General features: G+C 39.4%; 1 protein-coding gene across 2 annotated transcripts in view; it reads left to right on the top strand.

The window, feature by feature from the left end:
* The window catches only part of Crb1 (crumbs cell polarity complex component 1), a 176745-nt gene that overhangs the window by 132366 nt on the left and 18535 nt on the right, over positions 1 to 25844 (top strand). The window contains exons 8-11 of one of the 2 annotated variants that reach the window (XM_021170879.1): positions 1011 to 1176; positions 4236 to 5142; positions 7118 to 7246; positions 10244 to 10370. In XM_021170879.1, the coding sequence (XP_021026538.1) occupies positions 1011 to 1176; positions 4236 to 5142; positions 7118 to 7246; positions 10244 to 10370 (1329 nt within the window). Of the gene's footprint in view, positions 1 to 1010; positions 1177 to 4235; positions 5143 to 7117; positions 7247 to 10243; positions 12490 to 25844 lie in introns of those variants that run through there. The other variant, XM_021170886.1, reaches the window with a different exon arrangement.

Genomic DNA, 25844 nt, shown 5'->3' with positions numbered 1-25844 from the left:
TTCCATGTCTTCTCAACAGCTTTAAACATGCGGGATGGTTATCTCTTTATAAGCTTTTGAAGAACTAGGAGAAACATCACAGGCATGACTTGAACATCTATGAGCCCCAATAATTACTGTATGTGAGACTCAGTTCTAAATATATGTGAATAAAACACTGTAATATTCTTATACTAATACTTTTACTATCATTGAAATTATATTACATGTATTAATTCATTTAGTTATATTGATAAACTACTATAGAAAAGGAGCATAGCTCATTTACATATTTACAGATGAAAAATTAAAGTTTATAAAATTATGTAATGTGCTGGGGGGGGGGTGTAGCTCAGTGGAAGAGTATAGGATTAGCAAGCTCGAGGACTATGATCTATCTTCAGAAGTGTAAAGAAGAAAAAGGGGAAAACTATGGTAATAATAGACCTTGGATAAATGCAGTGCAGGATCTGAGCAAATACTTTAAAAATATTTGTGTTTTGACTACTCTCTGAGTGACCTTGAATACTGAAATAGTACTGTGTCCCTGGTAATTGGGAGGCAGGGGAACGGGAACTTAGAGTATCAAGGACCAGTCTGCACTATTTCACCTTGTTGTGGATCTTAGGCAATTGGAAGTACCCAGAAGTAACAATCTTCACAACCAATGATAATAGATGTGTGTAAAGTGCCTGGTAACTTGTAAATTATGGAGAATATCATTCTATTTCAATAATCCCTCTCATGTCATAAATGAGTTTTCTATTTTCTCTTTTCTTCTTTTATTCTGTTCTTCCTTTCCTTTTTATCTCCCCCACACCTCTGCCTATTGCTCATTCCTCTGTTCTTTTAGTAAGCAATTGGAAATGGTAGTAGTCATCTCTATTCTATACTATTAACAATGTACAAAATGTCTAAAATGCAAAGATGTAGAAGAATTGGCATTTTAAAGTAACAGATGATCTCACCTTTCACATTGCCGTATTTCACTGTCCTTGCTTTTTATCCCTTTGATTTTCTTTCTTTCTCAGTCCAACCCCTGTCATAATGGAGGTGTCTGCCACTCCCTGTGGGATGACTTCTCCTGCTCCTGCCCTACAAACACAGCGGGGAGAGCCTGCGAGCAAGTTCAGTGGTGTCAACTCAGCCCATGTCCTCCCACTGCAGAGTGCCAGCTGCTCCCTCAAGGGTTTGAATGTAGGTAGCATTCAAAGCTGTCATCCATCCAGGTTCGTTGGTACATTTCAATTGTCCCAACAAGAAACAGTGAACAAAGAATTCAGGCATAGCCAACTTAGAGAAAACTACGTGAAAAGTTTAATAGTCCTGGTGTGACCAAGATCATGACCAGAATGACCGCTGGGATGCATATTAGCCTGAGTTTCTGAGTGAGAAAATGAGCCATCGCAATAATAAACCTAACTCTTTATTTCAAGCTAATTTGTGAAGGACAAGACAAACGATACCTGCCTTTGCTTTCTCAATACTGAGAATATGCAGTAAATGTGCACACATCTGGCTCACTGCCATTGATTCTCGATTTATTGATCATGTTCATGGCCACCATAATCAAAATCTCCCTCACATGTCAAACAGAGAGAACAACACCCATTTCACATGTTTCATTGTGTATGATTTTATGTGTATCATGATGTGTAATAGGTACAGGCTTATTGTGTGTATGTAACTGTTCCCCTCCTTATTAACTGTTTTCCAGTTTCAATATTATAGTCATGACTTTGAACTAAATATTCGGGGTTATGTGCTCCCTTAGATCAAACAATGCACAATCCAAAATAGTAAATGCTCTATGTTTGAATTAAATTAGAATCTCTTCTCATTATTCAATAAAGTATATATCTAAAGATGTGCTCCAAAGTCCTCTGCCCTCCAATGTCAACAGGAAAGTGTTCTGGGAAGACAGAGCCTACTAAAGCAACATAGTCTTGAGGATACAGCTCATAGTTTACCTTGGGTTTACTTGAGTTCCTTGTCATAGCAAGATTTAAAACAAGACTTAAAATTTTGCTCTCTCTAGGTATAAGCGTATTTATTGAAGCAAAGCTCCCTAAGGAAAGGCAATACATAGACGTGCATTGAACACTTTACCCAGATCACAGCTCATGGTTTCACTATCTTTCTAGATAAATATACACAGCATTACAGACAATAAAGAGTGAATTAGATTGGTCATTTTAGCATTTGTTTAAGAATATATAAGATGTTTGTTTATGCCCCTTCCCTCCAGAATCCCTTCCCCAAACATGGTAACAGTCAAATAACAATGAAATTAAATGAGATCTTTAAATCTACTCAAACACTCTATTTAAATCATAACACTTGTATTATTCACTTATTTCTCCTGCTGTGGCTGTTAATATTATTGCACGTTCCAAAGCAAAAGGTAATTTCCTAGACTATCCACTTAGTAATGTTCAATGAACTCTTTCTACAGACCAGGCAATATTCTCCGCAAAGAGACAGAGGAAACAAACACGTCTACATAACAGATGCCTGGTCCCATCCAGCTCGTGCAGTAGAGCAGAAAGAGTTAAGAAACAAGCCCAGTTTCAGATGACAACAGGAGGTAGAAAAAAATCAGTAATGGGAGAATCCAAGGAAGGCCTATTTTAACTTGGACAGTCAGGTGAAGATGACATATCAGCAGAGGGCGACCTTGAGGAAGTGCTGAGCACAGGGAACTCTGGAGAAAGAATATCCCAGGTTGAAGTTTCAGCAAATATTAAAAGCCCGTTTGGGACAAGCTCTTTGTTTTTATGACTGTGGCATGTGAATAAGGGAGAGATTGTTGTGACCTGGAACTGGACAGTTAAACAGGGTTAGATCCCATAGACTTGAAAGGTGGCATTTAAAATTTATGTCTTAAACTAAGAAGTGGTTGTTAAGGCCATCTTCAGAATCCACAGAAGTAGGGAAACTAGGAAGCAATCTTCTGTATAACCAATGATGGTGGCTGGAACAGAGCCTGGTGATGAACCATGTTCTCAGGTCAATTGCTGCAGAAAGGTAAGAAAAAAAAAATGAGAATAGAAAATTGACCACTGGATTAAGGTCATTGTGACCTCGACAGAAGCAGTTTCAGTGAAGTGATAGGGACCACATCAGAGAAAATGAGAGATGAGAAAATTAAAGTGAGTTTACAAAGTATTAAGTTTTTGTGGTAACAGGAACAGAGAAATAAGGCATCAGGATAGCGGTCAAAGTAATACTTCAGGGGTTTTGTGGGCTCTTTTTAAACAATTTTTAGCAATCATAGCATATTTGTACAGCAGTGTGGTGGGGGGGGACCAAAAATGGAAGGGAAATGTTGGTGCAGAGCAAAGAAAAAATGGGTGCACATAAGAAAATGTCCAAAAATAGTGAAAATGAACAGAACCCAACACGACTTAACAACCTGACCTCCGAAAGGAATAAGGACAGTGTGTCAGTTGTAATGTTGCAAAGAGGGCCGGCAAAGACACTATTAATTAGGTTGACAGGTCTGGTAGAAGGTAGGGGGTAGCACTTCTATTTCCTCTCTTCTCTCAAGGTTGCATGTAGATCATAAGCAGATATGGAGTCAGATATTTTAGGAGATAGGTGTTATAATTATAAAATTATAGCAATTTTAATAGAGGAATGCAGTAAGATTATCAAAAGGTCTATATTCACTGAAACAGGTAAACTTAAAATGCTATTATTTTCTATTTTTCTGACCGTATGAAGGTACTGGGTTATAGATGGCTAGTTGGTACTTTGGCATATAGTTGGAGTTTTTTATGGCATAAATCAATCCATCACTTGTGAATGTTTCTATTAACTGCATGGTGAGGAGCTCAATCAGAAGCCAGGGCCATTGTTAACTAATTGGCATGTTACCAAGTCTAAGTTTGTGATTTTTATGTATTTAGTTTATGTTTTAAATGGATAATCAAGGCTTCCCTAATACAAACCAATGGAAAACAATAATTGGCATTCCTGGAGATTTGAAATAAAAAAAAAAAAGGTGTGAGTTGAATTCTGGTATTACAATAGACAGATGTGACCTTCTAGTTTGGTGATTTTTTTTTAATGACCAAGTTACTCAGCTTTTGCAAATTTTGAGTTATTCTCTTGTAAAACAAGGACAATAATAGCATCTGTATAAGACACAGCTTGACAGCAACTAACACAGTACATAATGTGTCAAACAACTTATGCAAACATCAGGGATACAGTAAATGAAGTTGACAATCAGTTTCCCCTCTCCACCTTAGGTATTGCAAATGCTGTTTTCAGCGGATTAAGCAGAGAAATGCTGTTCAGAAGCAATGGGAATATTACCAGAGAACTCACCAATATCACATTTGGTTTCAGAACACATGATACAAATGTGATGATATTGCATGCAGAAAAAGAACCAGAGTTTCTTAATATTAGCATTCAAGATGCCAGATTACTCTTTCAATTGCGAAGTGGCAACAGCTTTTATACGCTGCATCTGATGGGTTCCCAATTGGTGAATGATGGCACATGGCACCAAGTGACTTTCTCCATGATAGACCCAGTGGCCCAGACCTCCCGGTGGCAAATGGAGATGAACGACCAGACACCCTTTGTGATAAGTGCAGTTGCTACTGGAAGCCTGAACTTTTTGAAGGACAATACAGACATCTATGTGGGTGACCAATCTGTTGACAATCCGAAAGGCCTGCAGGGCTGTCTGAGCACAATAGAGATTGGAGGCATATATCTTTCTTACTTTGAAAATCTTCATGGTTTCCCTGGTAAGCCTCAGGAAGAGCAATTTCTCAAAGTTTCTACAAATATGGTACTTACTGGCTGTTTGCCATCAAATGCCTGCCACTCCAGCCCCTGTTTGCATGGAGGAAACTGTGAAGACAGCTACAGTTCTTATCGGTGTGCCTGTCTCTCGGGATGGTCAGGGACACACTGTGAAATCAACATTGATGAGTGCTTTTCTAGTCCCTGTATCCATGGCAACTGCTCTGATGGAGTTGCAGCCTACCACTGCAGGTGTGAGCCTGGATACACTGGTGTGAACTGTGAGGTGGATGTAGACAATTGCAAGAGTCATCAGTGTGCAAATGGGGCCACCTGTGTTCCTGGAGCTCATGGCTACTCTTGCCTCTGCTTTGGAAATTTTACCGGGAGATTTTGCAGGTGAGCACAAAGTCCACTCGGAGCTCAGTCTGTGGGGCTATGCTCTGCATTTTCATTGTCAGTCTGCGAAGCTTTCCCTCTTAAATGTCTGTTCATATGTGCTAAACAAGGCTGGTTTTGAGCACTCCTATCATGATTTAGTCATGGAAAGATGCAATGATATTGTGGAATATCCTACATCATGTGTTTTGTATAGTGTGCAGAGTTATAACACAGCGTAATAAAGAAAATTTAGGGTATATACCAATGCCAAGTGCCCTTTATGTAATATTCAGCATGCCACTGAAAGAATATCTGTTCAACTTACCCATTTTAAAGAATTTCACATTTTTTTTCTAAAAATGCTCTTGTGACCACCTGACTTTTATGCTATGAAAACAGAGATAAAAAAAAGAATCTTTTAATCATGTTACTGTCATTGTTTTTGCCTTCCACTTATTATGTGTCATTCTAGGGAGGTGAGAGGTGTCATTAATGAATACTATATTCCAGGACATGGGCAAGAACACCCGGAGTGGAGTAAATTGGCCGCCTGTAAACATCACTTTTATTCAGACGTAGAGCATCTTGGCAGACATTATGTGCAGCCATGCCTGTGAGAAATTGTGTTCATCTTCCGCAGCATCTAATATTGTTCAGAGCTTCAATGCAAGGCACAGTGAGAAATGCTAAGTGTTCAGGTTATTTAATATATGTTATTTCTTGCAAGTTAACAAAATCATTTGTCCACGAGTAGCCTGACTGGTTAAAACCAAAATTTGGGATACAAATTAGGAGTTTTATACAGTGACTATAGATAATGAGTTCTCTGAAACCTTTTTCTGTCTGATTCATCAAAGTCAAGTTTTAAAGAATAAAGTTCTCAAAAGTCCCTTCTAATGAACTTTTCAGATGCTATTAAGCCAAGGTGTGTATAAAGCTGGCGATTTGCATTGCGAATGACTCTTAGAAATGACTCTTTTCAGTTGACATTCTTAACATTTTTGAAATGTCCTTATGACATTTTCTTTTTGAAGTAGAGTTATTAGACTCTTTTGAAAAGACACACGTTTATACCATCATTCATTCAGGTGGGCTTCTCCATGTTAGCTTCAGGGCACGGCAGGACAAATGTGAATTTGCTTTCCACTCCCAGAATACTCATTCTGTATCACACACACACACACACACACACACACACACACACACACAAGAGAGAGAGAGAGAGAGAGAGAGAGAGAGAGAGAGAGAGAGAGAGAGATGACCAAAGTTCCTGAGCAACAATTTTAAAATCAGCTTTAAGATCAGCCCTTTCAAGTCTAGGGATTTGTGACTAGCAGTGTTTTCTTAGCTTTTAACAATCTGTTCTGCCTTTTATAAGGATTCTGCCGTGTGTCCAGCTTTGCGGCTGTACAAAGAGCCCCATGCTGAACTCACATGTAGTCACATTGAGTATTATACACAAACCTCCTGGACAGCCCTTGGCTTGCGCTGTGCAAAGCTATGAATTATGAGAGAGGGAGCAGGCAAGTCTTGGCAGGGCAACTGTAGTTCAGCTCTGAAAGCCAACAGAGAAATCACACCAAGGCCTGAAGACCAGAGTGGTCTCCTTGTTTTCCTGCCCTTTATAGAGATGCAATTTTCCTATGGCCTCTGTTGATTTATTGGAAAAGCAGCTGCAGTCCTAGCTACAGTGAGCTCCTTCCCAGCCTTAAATTTACTGCCACCCCATGGCATAGATCTTATCTCATGCACAAAAGCTGTGGAGAACAGAAGATGGATGACCATGTTGGTTGCGGTAGGCTCCAGCAGGGGCTTTTTGCTGAAGAACATGGTGTTTGTACAATGCAGAAAAATCCAGCATTAGTTGTTCCTCAGCCTCAGAGCTTAATTAGCCTAACATTGACTACATATATGAACTTTTCCAAAGAAGATTTTTTTTCTTGAATGGAATGAACAAGATAAACAGCTGTGGCCATTACTTTTATCTCTCTAGACACAGCAGATTACCCTCAACAGTCTGTGGGAATGAGAAGAGAAACTTCACTTGCTACAATGGAGGCAGCTGCTCCGTGTTCCAGGAGGACTGGCAATGTGTGTGCTGGCCAGGTTTCACTGGAGAGTGGTGAGTTACACTGGAACTTGATGGATAAAAGTTCTGAGCTAACGAACAGACAGATTGCCCAGAGTTCATTTTCTCCTCCAATTTTTCATCTCAGTTCCCACAGGAAAAAATCTATGTTGAAATATAGGTCCAGACAGAATCAAGCAATAAAAAAGAAGAAAAATGACAGGGTAGGTCAAAGTATAGAATATTTTACCAGCCAAGACTCCAAATAAGAAAATACGATTTTTAAAATATATAATGTCTTATTTATTCTTTCCTATAAGTACTTCTAGATTCATAGAGTTCGCTCCTCCCCACACTAACTTGAATATATGATTTCAATATGGTTGCTTTTGAAGTAAAATAAAACATACCTAAATGTTACCTTATATCATTAACTTCAAACCAAAGTATATGTACTCCATACCCAGGGAATTATTTCTCTCACAGAGAATCCCTTTAACTATTCACCTAGTCAGAGTTGGCCACTGGAATCAGATCATCTGTGACCAGCTATAGATTCAGGTAAGTTGTGTATGCATTTGATTGGCTGGGGTGTGGTCCAGGGGAAGAGAGATCATTCTCCCTGCTTTGATTAGATCCCTCAAGAGCTCTCCATCCCCAAACACCAGGACTCTAGGTGCACAGGCATTAGGTAGACAGATAAAATGTAACCTTTTGTTTAGCACTAATCTACCCACGTACCTACATCTCAGAGCTCTGTAAGCGAGATTTTGTTGTTTTTAGTGTGTGTGTGTGTGTGTGTGTGTGTGTGTGTGTGTGTGTGTGTGAATGAAGGTGAATGAAGGTTACGCGACAGATTGATGCTGAGTTAAATGTATGCAACAATGAAAGTTGAGCTGCCATCAAAGCTGGTGTTGCTCTGCTGGGAAAGCTGCCATGAATTCATGAGTGTTTGCTCAGCACAATTAAAACAAAATATGAAATGTGTTTTTGCCACCTCCTAGAATAAGGTACAGGCAGTTGAGATACATATGTGTGCAGAGGAATTAGAGGAGTCACATCCATGTTCCAGTTTATCACACCATGACATGCCTCTGATTTCATATCTTCAAAATACTACAAATAAATCCAGATAACTCTCTACTGTCTTTCAATGCTCAACACCTCCTTATCTCCCATTGCTAGCACAATGAATAGTGTTCATCAATACCTTCAATTATCTTTCTTTGCAGTAAATATTTTATGTCCTCTGATAGATAGATAGATAGATAGATAGATAGATAGATAGATAGATATCAGTTTTGAAATTCATACTTGCCATTTAAATTATTGAGTAAAATAGGTGTAGGATTACTAATTTTCTTTCCTTCCCATGGAAGATTTTCTCCAAATAAACTTCACTGATGCAAAAATATTTTAAACAGTGAATGTGTGTTTCATATATTCTAGTTTTGCGAACACATTAAGCATCATTAATTCAGAAGAGCCTAATGGCTTTACTTTGACTTTCCATATATTAATTATCATCTTTTTTGTTTATTTTTACCTTGTATATTCTTTGGGGACAGGATCCCATTTGTAGCTCTGGCTTGTCTAAAACTTGCTACATCAAGCAGGCTGGCCTCGAACTTGCTGCCATTCTTCTCCCTGTCTTGTCTCCCTGCTGGGATCTGGGGAATTAGGCACCACATTCAGTCCTATTATTTTCTAATAAGAGCTCCCCTGTTGTTTGCCATGCATATAGAGTATCAACTGTTTTGCTCAAAATAGAGATTGGTAAGGAAATGAAAGAAGGCAGGAGGAAGGGCAGGAAATGTTTAGGCAGTCTCCCAAGGTCTAGAGCAGCACAGTGGAGGATACTGAGAAGCTATTGCGCCTGCTTAAGCTTCCAGCTTCATGTTGTCAGTCCAGCAAGTTCAGGTGATGGATGGTGTGAATGCTGGCCACCCAGGACACAGAATGCTTGGCAAGCTCCTGAGAGTTGTCAAGTTTGGCTGGGATCTAATCAGAGAAGCCTCCTTTCCAGCCCAGAAGCCTGGGCCATAAAAGGAAAACAGAGTGTCTCAGCTGTGCTCGGTATCCCATGGATAAAGAGCTGTTTTCCTTGGAATGAATCTCCATTTCCCATCACTCCAGGGATCTCACAGCTCCTCCACCTCAGCCCTTGCATTAGAGCCTGATGAGAAAGCTCTGCACACAGAGAAGTTCTACTTTGGGGGGAAGTGGAGATTTAAAGCAGTTTATATCATAAATAGTTCTGCAGAGAGTTTCCTAAAGTAGTATAAATGCCTTCACCACTGCTCCACCCCTGAGGTCTTAGCAGAATATCTGCTACATAGCAGAACTAACCCATGGAGGGCCTGACCAAGGAGTTGACACTAAACATAATAATATTCTAAAAACCTAGAACCAATTTGAAAGCACTGATAGAAGGATATGCCATTTGATTAATCCAACCTCATTTGAACATTACACCATTGTATACAAAGTATTAACATCACACACACACACACACACACACACTCTCTCTCTCTCTCTCTCTCTCTCTCTCTCTCTCTCTCTCTCTCTCTCTCTCCACACAGGTCTGCCATTTTTGGGTTTATATATCAGTTTTTTAAAAAATCAAAAGAAAAAAAAAACATTGGTAGAAAAGGAGGCAAGCAGTACTCAAATACTTTAGAGTGGATGTTGCTTTTTTTTTTTCCAGAAAAGTCATATAGGAAAACACTTACCAGTACATTTAGAGTTTCTTGTCACTACTAGATTGTGGATTTGTTAAACTGGTTTCTTACTTATTTTTGTTTGTGTTTTAAAAAAATGAATTTTAAGGGAAACTAATTCAACATCTCCTAGAATTTGTGCACAAATTTCCACAAAACCCAAAATGCATTAAAGGTGTCTTAAGGCATCAATGAAATTACTAGTGTGTTTTGTTGAGTAGAGTAGGTGATAACTCTGTGCCATGTTAGGAAGAAAGACAAACCATTGCTCCATCTAACAGACCACTTACTTACCCGACCCAGAGTGTCTGCTTTTCTATTCATTTTCAAGGTGTGAAGAGGACATCAACGAGTGTGCCTCCAATCCCTGCATCAACGGAGGACTGTGCAGGGACTTGGTCAACAGGTTCCTGTGCATCTGTGATGTGGCCTTCGCTGGCGAGCGCTGTGAGCTGGACGTAAGCGGCCTTTCCTTTTATGTGTCCCTCTTACTGTGGCAAAATCTCTTTCAGCTCCTGTCCTATCTCGTACTGCGCATGAATGATGAGCCAGTTGTAGAGTGGGGGGCACAGGAAAATGATTAATGTGCACGGGAGCATTCACAAGTGTAAAACATTGACTTGCAAGAAACATCTTGTCTCAGTGTAGGTCTCTAGGAAAGACAATGGGAACATTAGGGAATAGACTCCATCTAGAGCACTGGTTCTCAGTCTTCCTAATGCTGTGACCCTTTAGTACAGCTCTTCCTGTTGTAGTGATCGCAACCATAACATTATTTTCATTGCTACTTCATAACTGTAATCCTTCTACTGCTGTGAATCATAATGGAAATATTTATGTTTTCTGATGGTCTTAAGCAACACCTCTGAAAAAGTCATTGATGCCCCAAAGGGGCCGTGATCCACAGGTTGAGAAATGCTCTTCTGGAAGCTAACCATGCATTTAAGTATACCTCTAGTAGTTTGGGTCTATAGAAGATATTTTCCTATTCTACATTTTTAGACACACCAGAAGAGGGCATCTGATCCCATTAAAGATGATAGGGAGCCCCCATGTGGTTCCTGAGAACTGTACTCAGGCCCTTTGGAAGAGCAATCAGTGCTCTTTCCAGCCCCTAAGAATATTTTTAATACAGCCAGAAAGGTCTCATTACCCAGTGTACTGAGCCCTAAGGCACTTTCATCCTCAACCGTTCCATGTTGAATTGTTTTCATTACATTTAGAAAATGTTTTCTCTCCACTCTACCTTTACATGTTCCTATTTTCCTATTGACAGTTTGCCCCCTTCACTGTGATTCTAATTTGGTGTGGTCCTTCTTCTCATCAGTTTATATGTGACATGAACATTTAAAAATATCTATGAATATTTTATAGGCACGTGTGTCTTTCTGCAAAGCTATTCAAATGAACTATGGACAGTTCTTTTCTATACGAAGAAGAGATGAGTTTAATCCCCAGTAATGTGAGAAAAAGATGAGTGAGGGACAGTGCTCACAGTATCCCTCACCAGCATCATTTGTGATTCCATGGGCCATTCTTTCCACCAGCAAATAGCAGAGTGCCCTTTCCCTATTCATTTCTCTTACACTCCCCCCTTTTCTGTTACAACTGAACACTTTACATTAGCTACTCCTTTGTAGGGGGCTTGGCTTTTCCACCATTTTCCCTGGTTCACTATTTATGCTAAGTATCTGTGCAGGGCGGGTATATCAGTCCAACAGAGGTGTCATTAGTGTTCATTGAGGACGAAATACTTTGCATGAATTCATGACACCATTGAAGTGTCATAGCAGTGGCCAGAAAGATACCCTTCTGCGAATGTGTCTGTGTCTTCAGAAGCTGCCCTGGTTAGAAAACATGTGGGTCACTTTTCCTTTGCATGTTACCAGGGCTCACTGAGTCATGATTGTTTTAAGCCAGAGCTTTTGCTGTGGCAATGACCAAGGTGAATCCAGAGGTGCAGATCAGACAAAGGACAAGACAATGTACTATCTGAGTAAAACCCTGCCTTGACTTACTCCTCAGTTCTTAGACTTTACATAACAACCTCCACCCTGTGGCAACCCTTTCACACTAGCAGTGCTGCTGAGATCTGCCCTTCCTTCTCATCATCTTCCTCACATCCAAAGCATTGTGTCCACACTGCTGTTTCAGATAACTGTTTCTAAAGTGGGATTGTTGTAGCCAAAAAGGTAGGGAAAATGTTCCCCAAAATATTTGCATTCTTAAGTATGTGAAGTAAGTAGATTATATCAGAGACAATATGTAAGGTTTCAGGTTCACCCCCTTCTACACATATCTTCAATGTGTATTTGCAGAACATTCTGAATGTGACAAACTCCCAACAGAATATATTTAAGGAGTATTTATCCACAGTATCATTCTCTGTCCAGTTCTAGTGCTTCTACTGTCACTGCAATTGTCAATTGTTTTTCTGCTTTCCAACTGTCTTATTATCATTTAATAGCATCTTGCTAAATGTCCTCCTTCTATTCTCCTTATTTCTCCATAGTTCAAGTGTGTCTGTGTGACTAAGGATTCTCCTCATTTTCACAGAAAAATAAAATCTTTTCTTCTTTATGTCCTGCTTGTCATTCTCTGGTGACACATGTCTTGCTTACTTGGACTGAGGGTTGTACAGTAAATGACACAGAAGCAGGCTCACTCACACAGACAGAGACACACCACCACCACCAGTAGCAGCACCACCACCACCATCAGAAACCAGTATGAGTACTCATGTCTTGATTACTCCTTCCCCATACATGTCACTGCAAGTAAGCACCATGACACCGAGAGCCAGGTTCCATGGACTTTCTCTGTTAGGCACGTGATTCTTTAGCTGACCTTTGAGAACAGACTCCAACAACCTCACTTATTTTTACTGTTGACTTATATCATCTCTGACAACGCTGGACTTAGTTTGAGCTAGTCAAGAGGAAAGACCATGACACCTAAGGGACAGAAATTCACACACTCGGTTTTTCATAATTCACACACATATTCCTATGTATCAAATCTCTGTAATAGATGACATTTACTTGAATAAAAACTCATTTCCCTTTGCTGATGTTTCATCTTTAACATCTGTATCACACCGGACGTCCTCCTTTGTGAGTATATACACGGGAATGGATTTAAGCGCTCTCTCTCTCTCTCTCTCTCTCTCTCTCTCTCTCTCTCTCTCTCTCTCTCTCTCTCTCTCTCTCTCTCTCTCTCTCTCTCCCTCTCCTGAAGGAAAAAGAAGTAGGGGAAACTTGGAGAAACACCATGTTTTGATTGTAAAGAGAAAAGTAAATTTAGCTAGTGCTAGTTCAGAAATCTGGGTCAGAATTGGGAGGAGCCATTTTAAGTACATCATTTTTTTCCAACTACACTTTTTCAATACTATATCAATAAAAGTCCCTCCCATCCCAACTTTTTTTTTTTTTTAACTAAGTTTTTCTGGGAGATCACTAAAGTAGAAGCTATTGAGTTCAATACTTCCAAATGAAAGCTCTTTCTGGAAGTTCGAGTTTAGTAATTTAGAGAATTCTGTTTTAACTACTAATGTCCTTTCCAATACATTTATACTGTTCAGCATGACCTTTAGTACTTACTCAACAAACGATGTAATGAGGACTTACAATATACCACTCCGTAGTCATTCTTGGGCCAACAGCCATGAATTAAACATGATGCTTACCCACATAAAGCCAAAAGGAACAGTAGGTAAGGAAGGAAGATAAATCAAGTTGGGCAATTCTTCAGAAAGTGTGGTGATAGAAGTAGGTGTGCACTGTGCAGCCTGGGAAGCAAGGAGTTTTTATCCAAAATTAAAACTGGAGGTAGAGGGTCAGGAAGACAAGCTTCACAAAGAGTCTGCTGAGATTTGAAGGTAAGTAGAAACCTGGCTGGAAAGGAGAGATGGGGAAGACAACAATATTCCAAGCAGGAAGAGCTGTGAAGTTTGCATGGTATGGCTAGAAAACAAGGGGGAACATGGTGAGCTACCCTGTAGAAGTAAGCGGGGAAATGAGGAGAAGTCATGGAAAGACTATGGCTTTCCTCCCTAAGAACACTGGGAGCCTTGAAATGCTTTTACATAAAAGTAACAATCACACTTAATACTCTCAAAGATCACTTGAACTTCTATATAGAAATGGATTAAGGACAGACAGGCCCCCACTAATGAATATGTAATTAAGAGACTACTACGGTAACAAGGACAAAGGAAAGGAGATTTTTGGATTACCAAGTGTAGTGCCAAGTTCAGAGAAGGGTGTCCGTGAGCCAAGTCTGAAGTTGTATGACCTAATATCTGTTTGCACCGTCATAGTGTCATTCTAGAATGACAGTTCAATACAGTGAAAGCCTTTTGAAAGACTGATCCACTGAAGAAATGAATGACTATAAAGCTGTGGCAGACAACTGTAATATGATTTATATGTGTCACTGTTTCAGAGTTGATATCAAAAATAAGATTTAATTAATAAGAGATTAATGTATAAATGAGAGTCATATATATACGTGTGTGTGTGTGTGTATGTGTGTGTGTGTGTGTGTATTGAAGTTTATGGTTTCAAGGATGCCCGTGTTCAAGCCATGTGTAGCATTTGTCTGTTGCTCTACAGTTGCCCACTGAAAGTATAAGCAGTACATACTTGTTACCCTGATGCTATCTTTAGGGTCTCATTCTCTGACCTTCACTACATTCCATGGATTAGAAGCCTGAGAGCTCTCATCTCCACACAGAGGGAATGGACCAAAGAATGTATGCAAGGAGTAGTGTGCTGGGTATACCTCAAGAGTTAATCTGCCATGCCCTTACTGGTTGCTAGTACTGAGTTACAGTGTGCATATTTTTTTAATATTTTTTTTATTAATCATCCCATTCATTTACATCTCAAATGATATCCCCCTTCCTGGTTACCTCTCCACAACACCCCCATCCAAACTCTCCCACCTCCCCTTTGCCTCTATGAGGATGCTCCCCCACCAACCCACCCTCTCCTGCCCCACTGCTCCAGCATCCCCCTACACTGGGCCAAGGGACTCTCCTCCCATTCATGTCAGAGAGGCCATCCTCAGCTACATATATATCTAGAGCCATGGGTCACTCCCTGTATACTCCTTTGTTGGTGGTCTAGTCCCTGGGAGCACTAGGTGGTCCAGCCAGCCTACATTGCTCTTTCTATGGGGTTGTAATCCCCTTAGGCTCCTCCAGTCCTTCTGCCAGCTCCCACACCAGGATCCCCAACCAGTGTGAGCATCCCCATCTGTACTGATTAGGTCCTTTTATAGTGATAATCCATTTGTTAAAAAACAAAAACAAAAACAAAAAAAACTGGTGGTTTCCTATATTTCAGTTACTTCTGCAATTTCTGTACATTTTATTTTCTTACAAGTCAACTGTTTCTTCTGTTAGTGTTTTAATGTTTTTCACTGTATTACTACTGTTTATTTTACTTTACAATGATTATGAACCTGTGTATTAGGCTGTTACAGGCTGTTCTAACATTATAAGCTCTTCAAGTGTTCATCCACTTGTTTTTGTTTCTGTTCAATTTTACACATGACAGAGTTTGTCTTCCAGTGGCTTGTAATTGTTATTGGTGACCACAGCTCATGAGGGTTCCCTTCACCCCTGCCCCAGAGTGAGTCTTGCACAGCAAGTCATACACAGGTCTTAATCTGGACCTTTTGCTGGGAACTTGAGTTTCATATCTCTAATTTAGCCTACATTCATATCTTTGGTTTAGATAGTCTCACAGCATCAGGGTCATGAATTTGGCTTCCACAACTAAGTTTGGTGGGAACTCTTCATAAATTATTACTTAGCTGCCTCTTGGACCTTAGTCCTTTGTCACTCTCTCATAACTATTTCATAGCTATGTAGAGATTCCCCATCTTCAGCTTTCTGGTGTTTGAACAGTTATCTCTTTACACTCTCTGTTCCTTCTCTTTCTTTCTCTGACAAATTCCTACCCTTTCTGAAATGTGGGGTCTACTAAAACTTCTCGAGGACCCTGCCCCAGCAAGAGTTCTTGTATTCTTTACATCTTTGTCACTTCACTTTGGGCTTCTTTTTAGTGACCATAATGTGATCATCTAAGCATATGCCCCCACACACACGCACACACACGAACAACACTCAACAACAGACTTCTCTAGATCAAGGACCATCTAACACATCTGCCACAATGATAAGAGAATTATCATTTTACAATAACCATGGATCTTGAGAAGTAATATTACTTTCTTTTCTTGATAGTTTGATTTTTTTTAATGTGGATACATGCTTTTTCTAAAATGAACCTTGCCATGATATTGTAGCAAGTGAGAACACTGAACAGCTTGATAATGCAAGTAAAGAGCTTTGCTTAAAGGCTTAACAATCGCACAAGGGCAGTAATTTTGTCAGTTGTGCTTGCTTATCTTTTAGTTGTATATTGTAATAGCTGACCCCAAAGTTGGCTAATTCCTGCACCTGAGTTATGTTTAACTTGTCTCCTCAGTTAAATATCTTCCTACATGTGGCAATGGGTGTTCTGTTTTTATTTTTTACTTTTTTTGCCTTGTAATTTGGGGTTAAACATTGAGTATTCTAACCTTGGGTGTTCTAACTCAGGGTGTAAGAGACTAAGAATTATTTTTATACTCCTCCAAAAACAACATTTTGATTTAGCAAGCAGTCAACTAGCTAAATAAAAGACCCAATACTGGGGTAGTGCTGTCTTTGGGATGCACAGTACAAATCTCTGCTCATCTCTCCCTGCAGCAGGACAGCTTGCAGTCTGCTTACACTTTTCCTGGTCTGCCTGGCAAAGTGAGAGGAAGCAACCTTTTTCCAGAATTAGACAGTATTTCTATGGTGCTCTTCTTTCAAGCGTTTTCTGATTCCATTTTCAGTTTCTGCCATAAACCTCTTTAATCTTATTCTCTAAGGCTTTAAGGTGGCAAAATTCACTTCGGTCTTAGTGAACTGGGGACTGTATTGAGAAAACAAGCTGAACAAAATGAAAATCACCAGTGTCCTCTGCCCTCTGAGCTCAGCTCCCCTATAGCCCATGTATACTTCTGTTAGCAGTGCTCTACGGGTTGCTCTTTGTCATTCTGTCCACATCTTAATAGTTAGTGCCCAAAGGTTGGTGTAATAGAAATTATTTTACCATCACCTGGAGGGGAAACTGAAATCTTAAGTAGGTCATATTAAATCCCCTCCTGTCTGTGCTGTCAGGTTACCTCTGAGGTCCAGGTTGGCCTTTTGGGCATCACATTCAAAAGACAGCATTGGGGATGTCTAGGACTGAGCAAAGGCCATCTTAGAAATAATAGGAGGATAAAGGAACAGTTTGTCCAGAAAGCACAGGCTGAAGGGAAGCACAAACATCACTTTTGGCTTCTAGGTGTTACCAATCAAGTATAAACAGTAGGCTTTCACTACATCCAAACAGAGAGAAGAAAGAAGTCACAGGAATATCACTTATAGGAAGACTTGGAGTCAGCATTAACAAAAATGAACAAACATTAGAATTCTTCAGCAACGTTCTGAATTGATTTGCAGCAGCGCCAACTCCCACCCTAGAAACCGTCAAACAGAAACTGAGTAATGAGGCGGTGGGGGTGGGGGTGTCTTGTCGAGAATACTTGTACACTGCCTGGGAGAGCTACATAGACTTGGCAGGCTCATAAGCACCAACCACAAACCAATTCAACACTATTAGGGCACTTGCATCTTAAAAATCTGTGAAGGTTGCATCGTGTGTTATCTACGACAGCAGAATGATGTAGTTGGATGAGAACAGAAAATTGTACTCAACTAAAATTTGAGGGAAAGTATAGCTTGCTAGGCCAAATAGCCAACCCAAATCTCCTGACCCTTAGGGAAAAGGGAAGGTTGGGAAAGATACATCTGTGAATTTCGGATCATTAACACATTGGATCAGGTTATAGTGAAGAAATGTTTCAGAATGAGGACTCTCCTTTAGAATGTATTTTTAGGTACACTGATTTATTATGCTGGTTTCTTTGAAATCGAAACCCACCAGCTTTGTCCATTTAACACCCCAAAGGCACCTTTATTCAGAGAAAAACCAGACTGAGCTGTGATGCTTCGTATGCACAGAGGAGGTTTGCTGAGCAAGGCTTGAGGGCTGCACTGTTCCACAATCAATCATTTTCAGGCAGGATCTACGGTAGAACCAGGGCCTGGGGCCAGGAAAGTATAGAGCCATTGGGAAAGTTTATTTGAATGTTCTTTCTTTCTTAAATCAATAAGTAAAATAATGCTGTTAGAAAGATATTCCATTGTAAAGTATACGAGAGATCCTGTTAGAAGATTAAGTTAATGCTCACTCAGCCATTATTGAAATACATATCCTTAAAATATTGACATTATGAATATGAGCATTTCATATGGCTCAGTCCACTGCATATGTTTCTGATATCTGCTAGAATGCTGTTTCTCCTGAATTTTGAGTTATTAATGAGAAATATTATACTAAAGAGTTTCAAAGGATTTTTTAGCAGCTATCAAATCCATCTCATTTTTATATAAAAGAAGCTAAGTAAGGAGAGGGAGTGCCTGGATTAAGTTATAAAATATCAAATAGTAAGGCTGAGGGGCTGGCACAGTGGTTAAAAACAGTTCCTTTTCTTTCATGGGACAAGAGCTCTGTCCCAAGACCTATATATGATGGCTCATAACTACAGCTCCAGGGCAGCTAGTGTTTTTTCTGGCTTCTACCAGCACCCCAACACATGTGAACATATGTACACACACACATACACACACACACACACACACACACACACTTACACACAAATCTTTGTAATGTTGGGTTTCCCAGTCCACTATTCAATATTCTTTCCTTCCCTGTGCTGACACAATAAATCATTTTTTTCTAGGCAGGTGGCAAATAGGGTTCTCCTTGTAGCCTAGAACACTGCACTATGTCTACATACTGGACTAATCTTAAAGAATAAAAATGCATAAAACCCAATCAACATTAAATCTATGTCCACAAAAATATAGCCAGTCTAAAGATATCAAAACATCATGAAGATTGATATCTATCATTATTTAATGATGACCATCATTATTTAATATTTTGGAGGGTATTTTTTACATTTTACCTATGAGCAGTGTACATTTAACCCAGTTAAATGAACCTGAGGTCCCACACCTGCTAAATACTCAACCTCTAAGATATATCCCAGAGTCCTTTTTTAGTTTTTATTTCTTTTGAAAGAGGGTCTCACTAAGTTTCTCAGATTGGCCTTTAATTCACGCTGTAGCTCAGACAGACCTTAAACTTACAATCCTCCTGCCAGTCAATTTGTGATCCTCTTTGCCTGTAAGTGTCTGAAACCCCAGACCTAAACTACTAAGCTGGCTTTGCCACACAACTCTATAGATTGATTTCTCGGTAAGTTACTCCTATAAACTTGTTAATTTACCATTAATTTGTATTAAATAACTAAAGCATAAAAGAGGAAAGCATAGTTAGCCACAAACTTTATAACTTAGAATTGAGAAAGGCATAAACGGGGTTAGTAGATGGAAAATTTTGAAGTATTCCACTTTCTTCCACTAAAACATGCTGCAAAAATGTAGAAATGGGAGAGAGTCTGCTGAAATTTGAAATAATCAATATATACACCTACCACAAACTGTTTTCAGTTTAAGAAAAATTGAATTTGTAACTCCCCAAATATTTCCTTCTTACAATGATCTCGAGAGTGGTTTTCATCCTCATTTTACAATGAACAAATGGAATATAAGGGAAATGTTACCTTTCTCACATTTGTGCAATTGGGGACAGTACGCCGTGGGGTAATCACACTTTCATTTCCAAACTTCATGTTCAAGAAAGAATTGTGATCTCTGAGCCGAGAGCCAGGAAACGGAGCACTGTGGGATGAGTACAGATTTCACTGACACTATGATGCAGACAGGGCAGCAATGCTCAGCCCTTATCAGTACAGCCCCAAAGCTTTGTCCCTGTGCTATCTGTTGTCAGATTTCCAGAAAGCACAAGTAAAAAGAATATATATATGGAAGAGAGTGCCAAGGAAAGCAAAATGGAAGAGATGTAAGGAGTGAACAGGCACATCTAGTCGCGAAGTCCATCTTTATCCTAGCTGCACGAAGGATAAGACATACTTAGAAATTAATGCACAGGTTAATCAGAGGAAACTTTGGAAGCCTCAGAATCTGAAGATGTGGGCCTCACGGGGACCCAAGAAGCACAGAGAGTGGTAGGAAAATCTCATTCACATAGTAAAAATAAGCTCACAGAAGACATTAACCCTCGAGAATGAGGCAGAAAATAAAAATAAATGCAGCAAGGACACGGAACCATTTATGAGTGACAGAATCATAAATCGTTTCTGAGAGGCTAGAGTTGTGCTTAATTGCTAAGGCTGATGTCAAGGGCAATGCTGACTGGCCCACATCCTCAGGCTCTCCCTGCAAACAGAGCCCTGGCCAGTGGCACCGCGATCTTAGGCTGCATGGCGATGTCTTGTGCTCTAAATTTGGCCTGCAGAAAGAAACACCCAGAATGACATTCTCTTCAAATTATAATTTAAAAGAGGCACTGTCACTTATCCCAGAGTTTTCACTAATTAGTATTCAGAAGCAAGTAAATATAGCAGTATATATTTGTCCACAGAGGATACACGGCCAGCAGGTATATAACAAGATGTTTAGCTTCACTGACCATAAATCAGTACCACAGTGGGATATCACCTTATACATGCTAAGTTGGCTATTACTAACAAACAAAGGATATAGCATGTGCTAGTTAGAATGGAAAGAACCTGAAAGCCTTGAACTTGTATGTCTGAGAATATAAAATGGTACAGCCACCACAAAACATTACAAATATAATTATCACTATGTATTAATTAATTAAAGGGATGCTCCCCTATAATTCTGCCTTTATCCCCACCAACACCTCTTCCTCACAACTTCAGGCAATTGTGTTTCAAACCCGGTGAATCCATTGAGTGTAACCGGTCTGTGCATGATTGAAATACAACCTATCAGGGCATGGTTAGTCTCTCAAGGCCTGCATCTTCTAAGGAAACCAACTCTTCTTCTCCAAATAGCCAGTAGCTCCTCAGGTAGGGGCGGGACATCGTAAGTCCCTCCTCTGTCCAAACTGGTATTTGGGGTGGCTTGATCTTGTGCAGGTCTTGTGTACACAGTCTCAATCACTGTGAGTTCATTGCAACGGCATTGTCAGACCTGGCAAGTTCTATTTTGCTGCAGATGTCTGCTCCCTTTGGCTTTTACAATCTTTCTGTCTGCTCTTCCTCAATCATCCCTGAGCCTTATGGGAAGATGGCATAACATAAATGTCCCATTCAGAGCTAAATACTCCACAATCTTTTATTCTCTGTAGGTTGGCAGATGTGGGTGTCTGTATTAATCAACACCTACTGCAAAAATAAACTTTGATGAAGATTAAGGGATGCATTAATAGATGGTTATACATATAATAATTTAGGATAGAGTTTATTGCTGTGCCCATTTAGGAGAATAAAAGTATTATGCTCTCTCCTCTTGCCAATGACCTAGCAGGTAGAGGTCTCTTACCCAGTTATCAATACCAGACAAGAGTTTCCATGTGAAGGTCAAAAGGCAACTTGCAGGACACTGTTCTTTCTATTCATCATGCGGACTCCAGGGGCTGAACACAGGTGGTCAGAATAGGTAGCAAGTGTCTACCTGCTCGCCATCCTTCCAACCCTACTCCCCTTATTTGTTGCTTTATGAGAAATGTTGGCATTGGTATTATCACTCAAAATAGAGTTGTGATCAATCAACCTGGAACCTTACTAGTATGCAACAGGTTAATGCCATGGTTTTATATAATGGACACAGAATGGCCTTTGCTTATCTTAATTTTAAGTTTGAAAAAGGAACTATAATTTTTTCTTTGTCAGTTTTATACATTTATAGTGAATTTTAGTCTTTTTCATACCTCTTCCCCTCTCTTACACTGCTTTTCTCTCCTGCTGAAACCCTTGTATTTCCCAACAAGGCACCTCCTGCTCTCACATACTATTTGGGTGGTAACCCACCGAGTAGGTTACTTGCATGAGCATGGGTGAGAGGTTATTTACTGGAGTGTGGACAACTGATCAGTTGGCTCTCCCACCAAAGATGAGTATACAACATTTCTCCCAGTGAACAATAACTTCCAATAGACCCTCAGGGAGCACTGGGGCCTTATAAGCTCCTCCTCCATTTATGACGATATGTTGAAGGGCTCAGTCTGTGCAAGCCTTGTTTGTAACACATTAACTATACCATGAGTGCAACAGTTTTGTCATATTTAACAGATGTCTATTTGATGTATGTCTCCCCATTCTCTGGTTCATAATTCTTTCTATCGTGTCTTCTGTGATGTTCCCTGTGCCTTAAAGGGAGAGACATAAATGTCCCCTTTGGGCATTCCTCCATCACTTATACTTTTACATTTTGACAAGTAATGATCTCTGCATTAACCACCAATTGCTAAGAGAAGGAGCTTCCATAATGAGGACAGAGTGCAGCGCTAATCTAGGAACATAAAGATGAGTATTCATAAGATACTTTAAGATGAGCATTTAGAAAAACAATAAGAGTGGATTATTCTGGGATCGATGATCCTAGTAACCATGGACTCTCGACAAGATTGACAGTCCCAAGCATGAAATCCTTCCTTTGGAGCAGGTCTCAAATGGAATCAGAAAGAAATGGACTGTCTCCATAAGACTCATGACACTACTATACCTAAGACACAGTTTTCCTGCTTAGAGTTTGGCCTTATGCAATTCTAAACCCTCATAGCTCTTAGGGATTAGAGTCAGATATGAACATTGATAACTTTTTTCCCCAGTGACCTGCATGGCACTCTCTGGTACCATGAACATTAGCCTGCAATGAAGAAAGAATTTCCATCATAGTACCAACTGATTTATCTATGTCTTATCACCAAAGTAGTATCTTCAGTGTTAGGGTCTTATCATCAAGGTCTGGTGGGCAACCAAGAGCAATAGGCAAAGTTTGAATATTGTTTGGTAGAATCTTTGAGGTCTCCCTGGGAGCCATTAATGTTATGTAGTGTGAACTTTAAAACATGACTTATATTGACTTTAGGAAATGAAGCCAAAGAGATTTAATCCTGCTTTGATCATTTTTGTTCAGAAGAAATTGGATAGAAAATTAGATATGTGGTAAGAATTTAGCATTTCAGCCAGGCAGTGGTGCCGCACACCTTTAATCACAGCACTTGGGAGGCAGAGGCAGGTGGATTTCTGAATTCGAGGCCAGCCTGGTCTACAGAGTGAGTTCCAGGACAGCCAGGGCTACACAGAGAAACCCTGTCTCGAAAAAAAAAAAAAAAAAAAAAAAAAAACAAACAAAAAAAGAATTTAGCATTTCAACAATTATAAATACCAAAAGAACTGATTTCTGGGGATGGAGAAAAGGCTCAGTAGTTAAGACCTTTACTCCTTTTGTCCTTCAGAGATCCTAAGATCATTTTCCAAAACTTAATGTTACCCAAATTCCAAGGGATCCGACACTCAGCTGTGGCTTCTGCAGGCATCTACACTCAAATGTGTGCATGTACATGGGCATGCTCGCACACAAACACACACACACACACACACACATTCTAAAGTAAAATAATTTTTTAAAATGCAACTGATTTAAGATTGGTAATCGTCTTATTGTAATCATTTAAAGCCTTTATGCTTGTAATAATTATTTATAGAATAGAATAAATGTTTATATATATGATCTTCCTAATCTTCATAAACTTTGAAAGAAATTGTTACTTAAAAGGCCAATCATTCTATGACGATTATCTGTTCCACTTAAATGGAAATTGAGTACAGATTATTTTCATTTGAACTGCATTCATCTATTTAAAAATAATTACAAGTTCTATTTATGCCTTATAATTATGGCACCAGAAGAATCACAGGCTTAAGACCATATTGAACTACAGGCTGTTCAGGCTGTAGAGCAAGACCATCTAAATAGTAAGTAAAAAAGAATAAAAATAGGAAGAAGAAAAAGCCATTAAAAGACCAACTTTATGCAGAGAAGGAGCAATATATAGATGTATAACATCTAAAAACACAAGAGAGATGTTTGTATTTAATTGTTATTATTTTTGTAAGAACAAATAGGGTTTTTCTTACAGAAATTGCATTTAAAAATGCTTTTATTTAAGAAGTCTACTCATGACAGTTCCACTATGTAGTTGGAATCAGAGCCATGATTACAGCTACTTCCATGTATGTGTAGCATTTCCTTAATCATTCTATTTGACTAAATTATAGAGGAAAATTAGTTTATATATATATATATATATATATATATATATATGTCTTTTTCAATTTGACAAAGTTCATATTGGTGCCTGATAAATGAATAAGATCAATTCTAGTTGATACCTAACACTTGGGGAAATGTATTTTGGAATTAGGGCTGGTGAGATGGCTCAGTGACTAAACTGTTTGGCATGCAAGGAAGAGATCAGGGGTTTGGATCCCCAGGACTCTCATAAATGCCTGACTGGCTTGGCCACCTGCCTATAACTCTGGCCTCAGAAGGACAGGGGCTCCATGAAACAAACTATCAAGACTAGCCATACACATTTAACGAGCTCTGCTTTTGGCTAAGAGATGTTGCCTCAAGGAACAAGGCCATAAGAAACGGAGGAAGATTCCAGCATCAACTTTGGGCCTACACACTCACACACATACATGTGCCCATATACATAAACAGGCATGCACACATTCATGCTCACATCACACACATTCACTTGTAGCAAAGTAAAGAACAAACAAACAAAAAACACCAATATGTTCCTTTGAATTTTCAACAGCCAACCTGAGATTGGGAACACAGTAAATTCTAATAAATAATTAGCTAGTTGATAAAATGAGTGCTTTTGTAGTTCAAACTTCAGTTTCTAGCCTTAACATCTCTTTCTTTGTGTTGAGATCCCTCACTGTTATTAAATTAAGGTGGAAATAATAATATATAATACATGCAGAACAGTGATCCACTTTCTTTTCCAGAAAAAGGCAAGGTTTGATCGGGAGTGGCCACTGTACTATCACAGTGCCTTGGGAATCAGTGAAGCAACACTGCCCATCAGAGTATCATTGCAACCAAAGACTTAAGTTCTCAGAAATTACATTGCTCATGCTGAATTGAAATTTCTTATAGATGTTTTCTTTTTCCCAAAAACCAATCCCAGAGGAAGTTTAGATCTATAAGGCACAGCTTGTGACATAATTACAGATATCCAAGATCCCTTCAGACATCTGACTCAATTTTCTCTATATTTATAAGAGCATTTCATCATATCAATAGATGGAGTTGCTGGAAATCTTGGGGATTTGGAGAGAGAAAGCTCATTTCTCCTCATAGTTATATATCACGAATATACATATGTATCCCTTTTAATCCACCTGCTGTAAACCAGGAAGAGCCAAGGAGGCACCTTTGAGAGCTCATGGTGCCCACTGCTGTTCATAAAATCTTTGTTTCATTCTTCTCTGCCTAGTGAAACATATTTGTCCTCAAAACCTTCCAATAAAAGTATTCTTCACTCCACTCCTGCCATCCCCATTTGTAGTGTCTGCTCCTCAAGCAACCTAAACACTCTGCTGTTGTGCGTTTGATGGTCAGAGATGCCTCAACTTTAAAGAGTGTTTACTCTGAACCATTATGTACATTTATTTTATTATCTACAAAAGTCTTAGGGATTATCCATCCCTTTTTACTGATAGGAACCCAAGGACACAATGAAATGTTTTCTTTATCCTTGAAAATTTAGATCAGTCAATCATGCCTGCAAAACAGCATATTAGAGTTGTCGAAATGAGTAGAGAGGGATGACAGGAATGTGGTATCTTGGAAGAAAAATGTGTAG

The sequence above is a fragment of the Mus caroli genome, chromosome 1, assembly GCF_900094665.2.
Source record: "Mus caroli chromosome 1, CAROLI_EIJ_v1.1, whole genome shotgun sequence".
NCBI lineage: Eukaryota > Metazoa > Chordata > Mammalia > Rodentia > Muridae > Mus > Mus caroli.
This window is presented reverse-complemented; position numbering and strand designations above follow the sequence as displayed.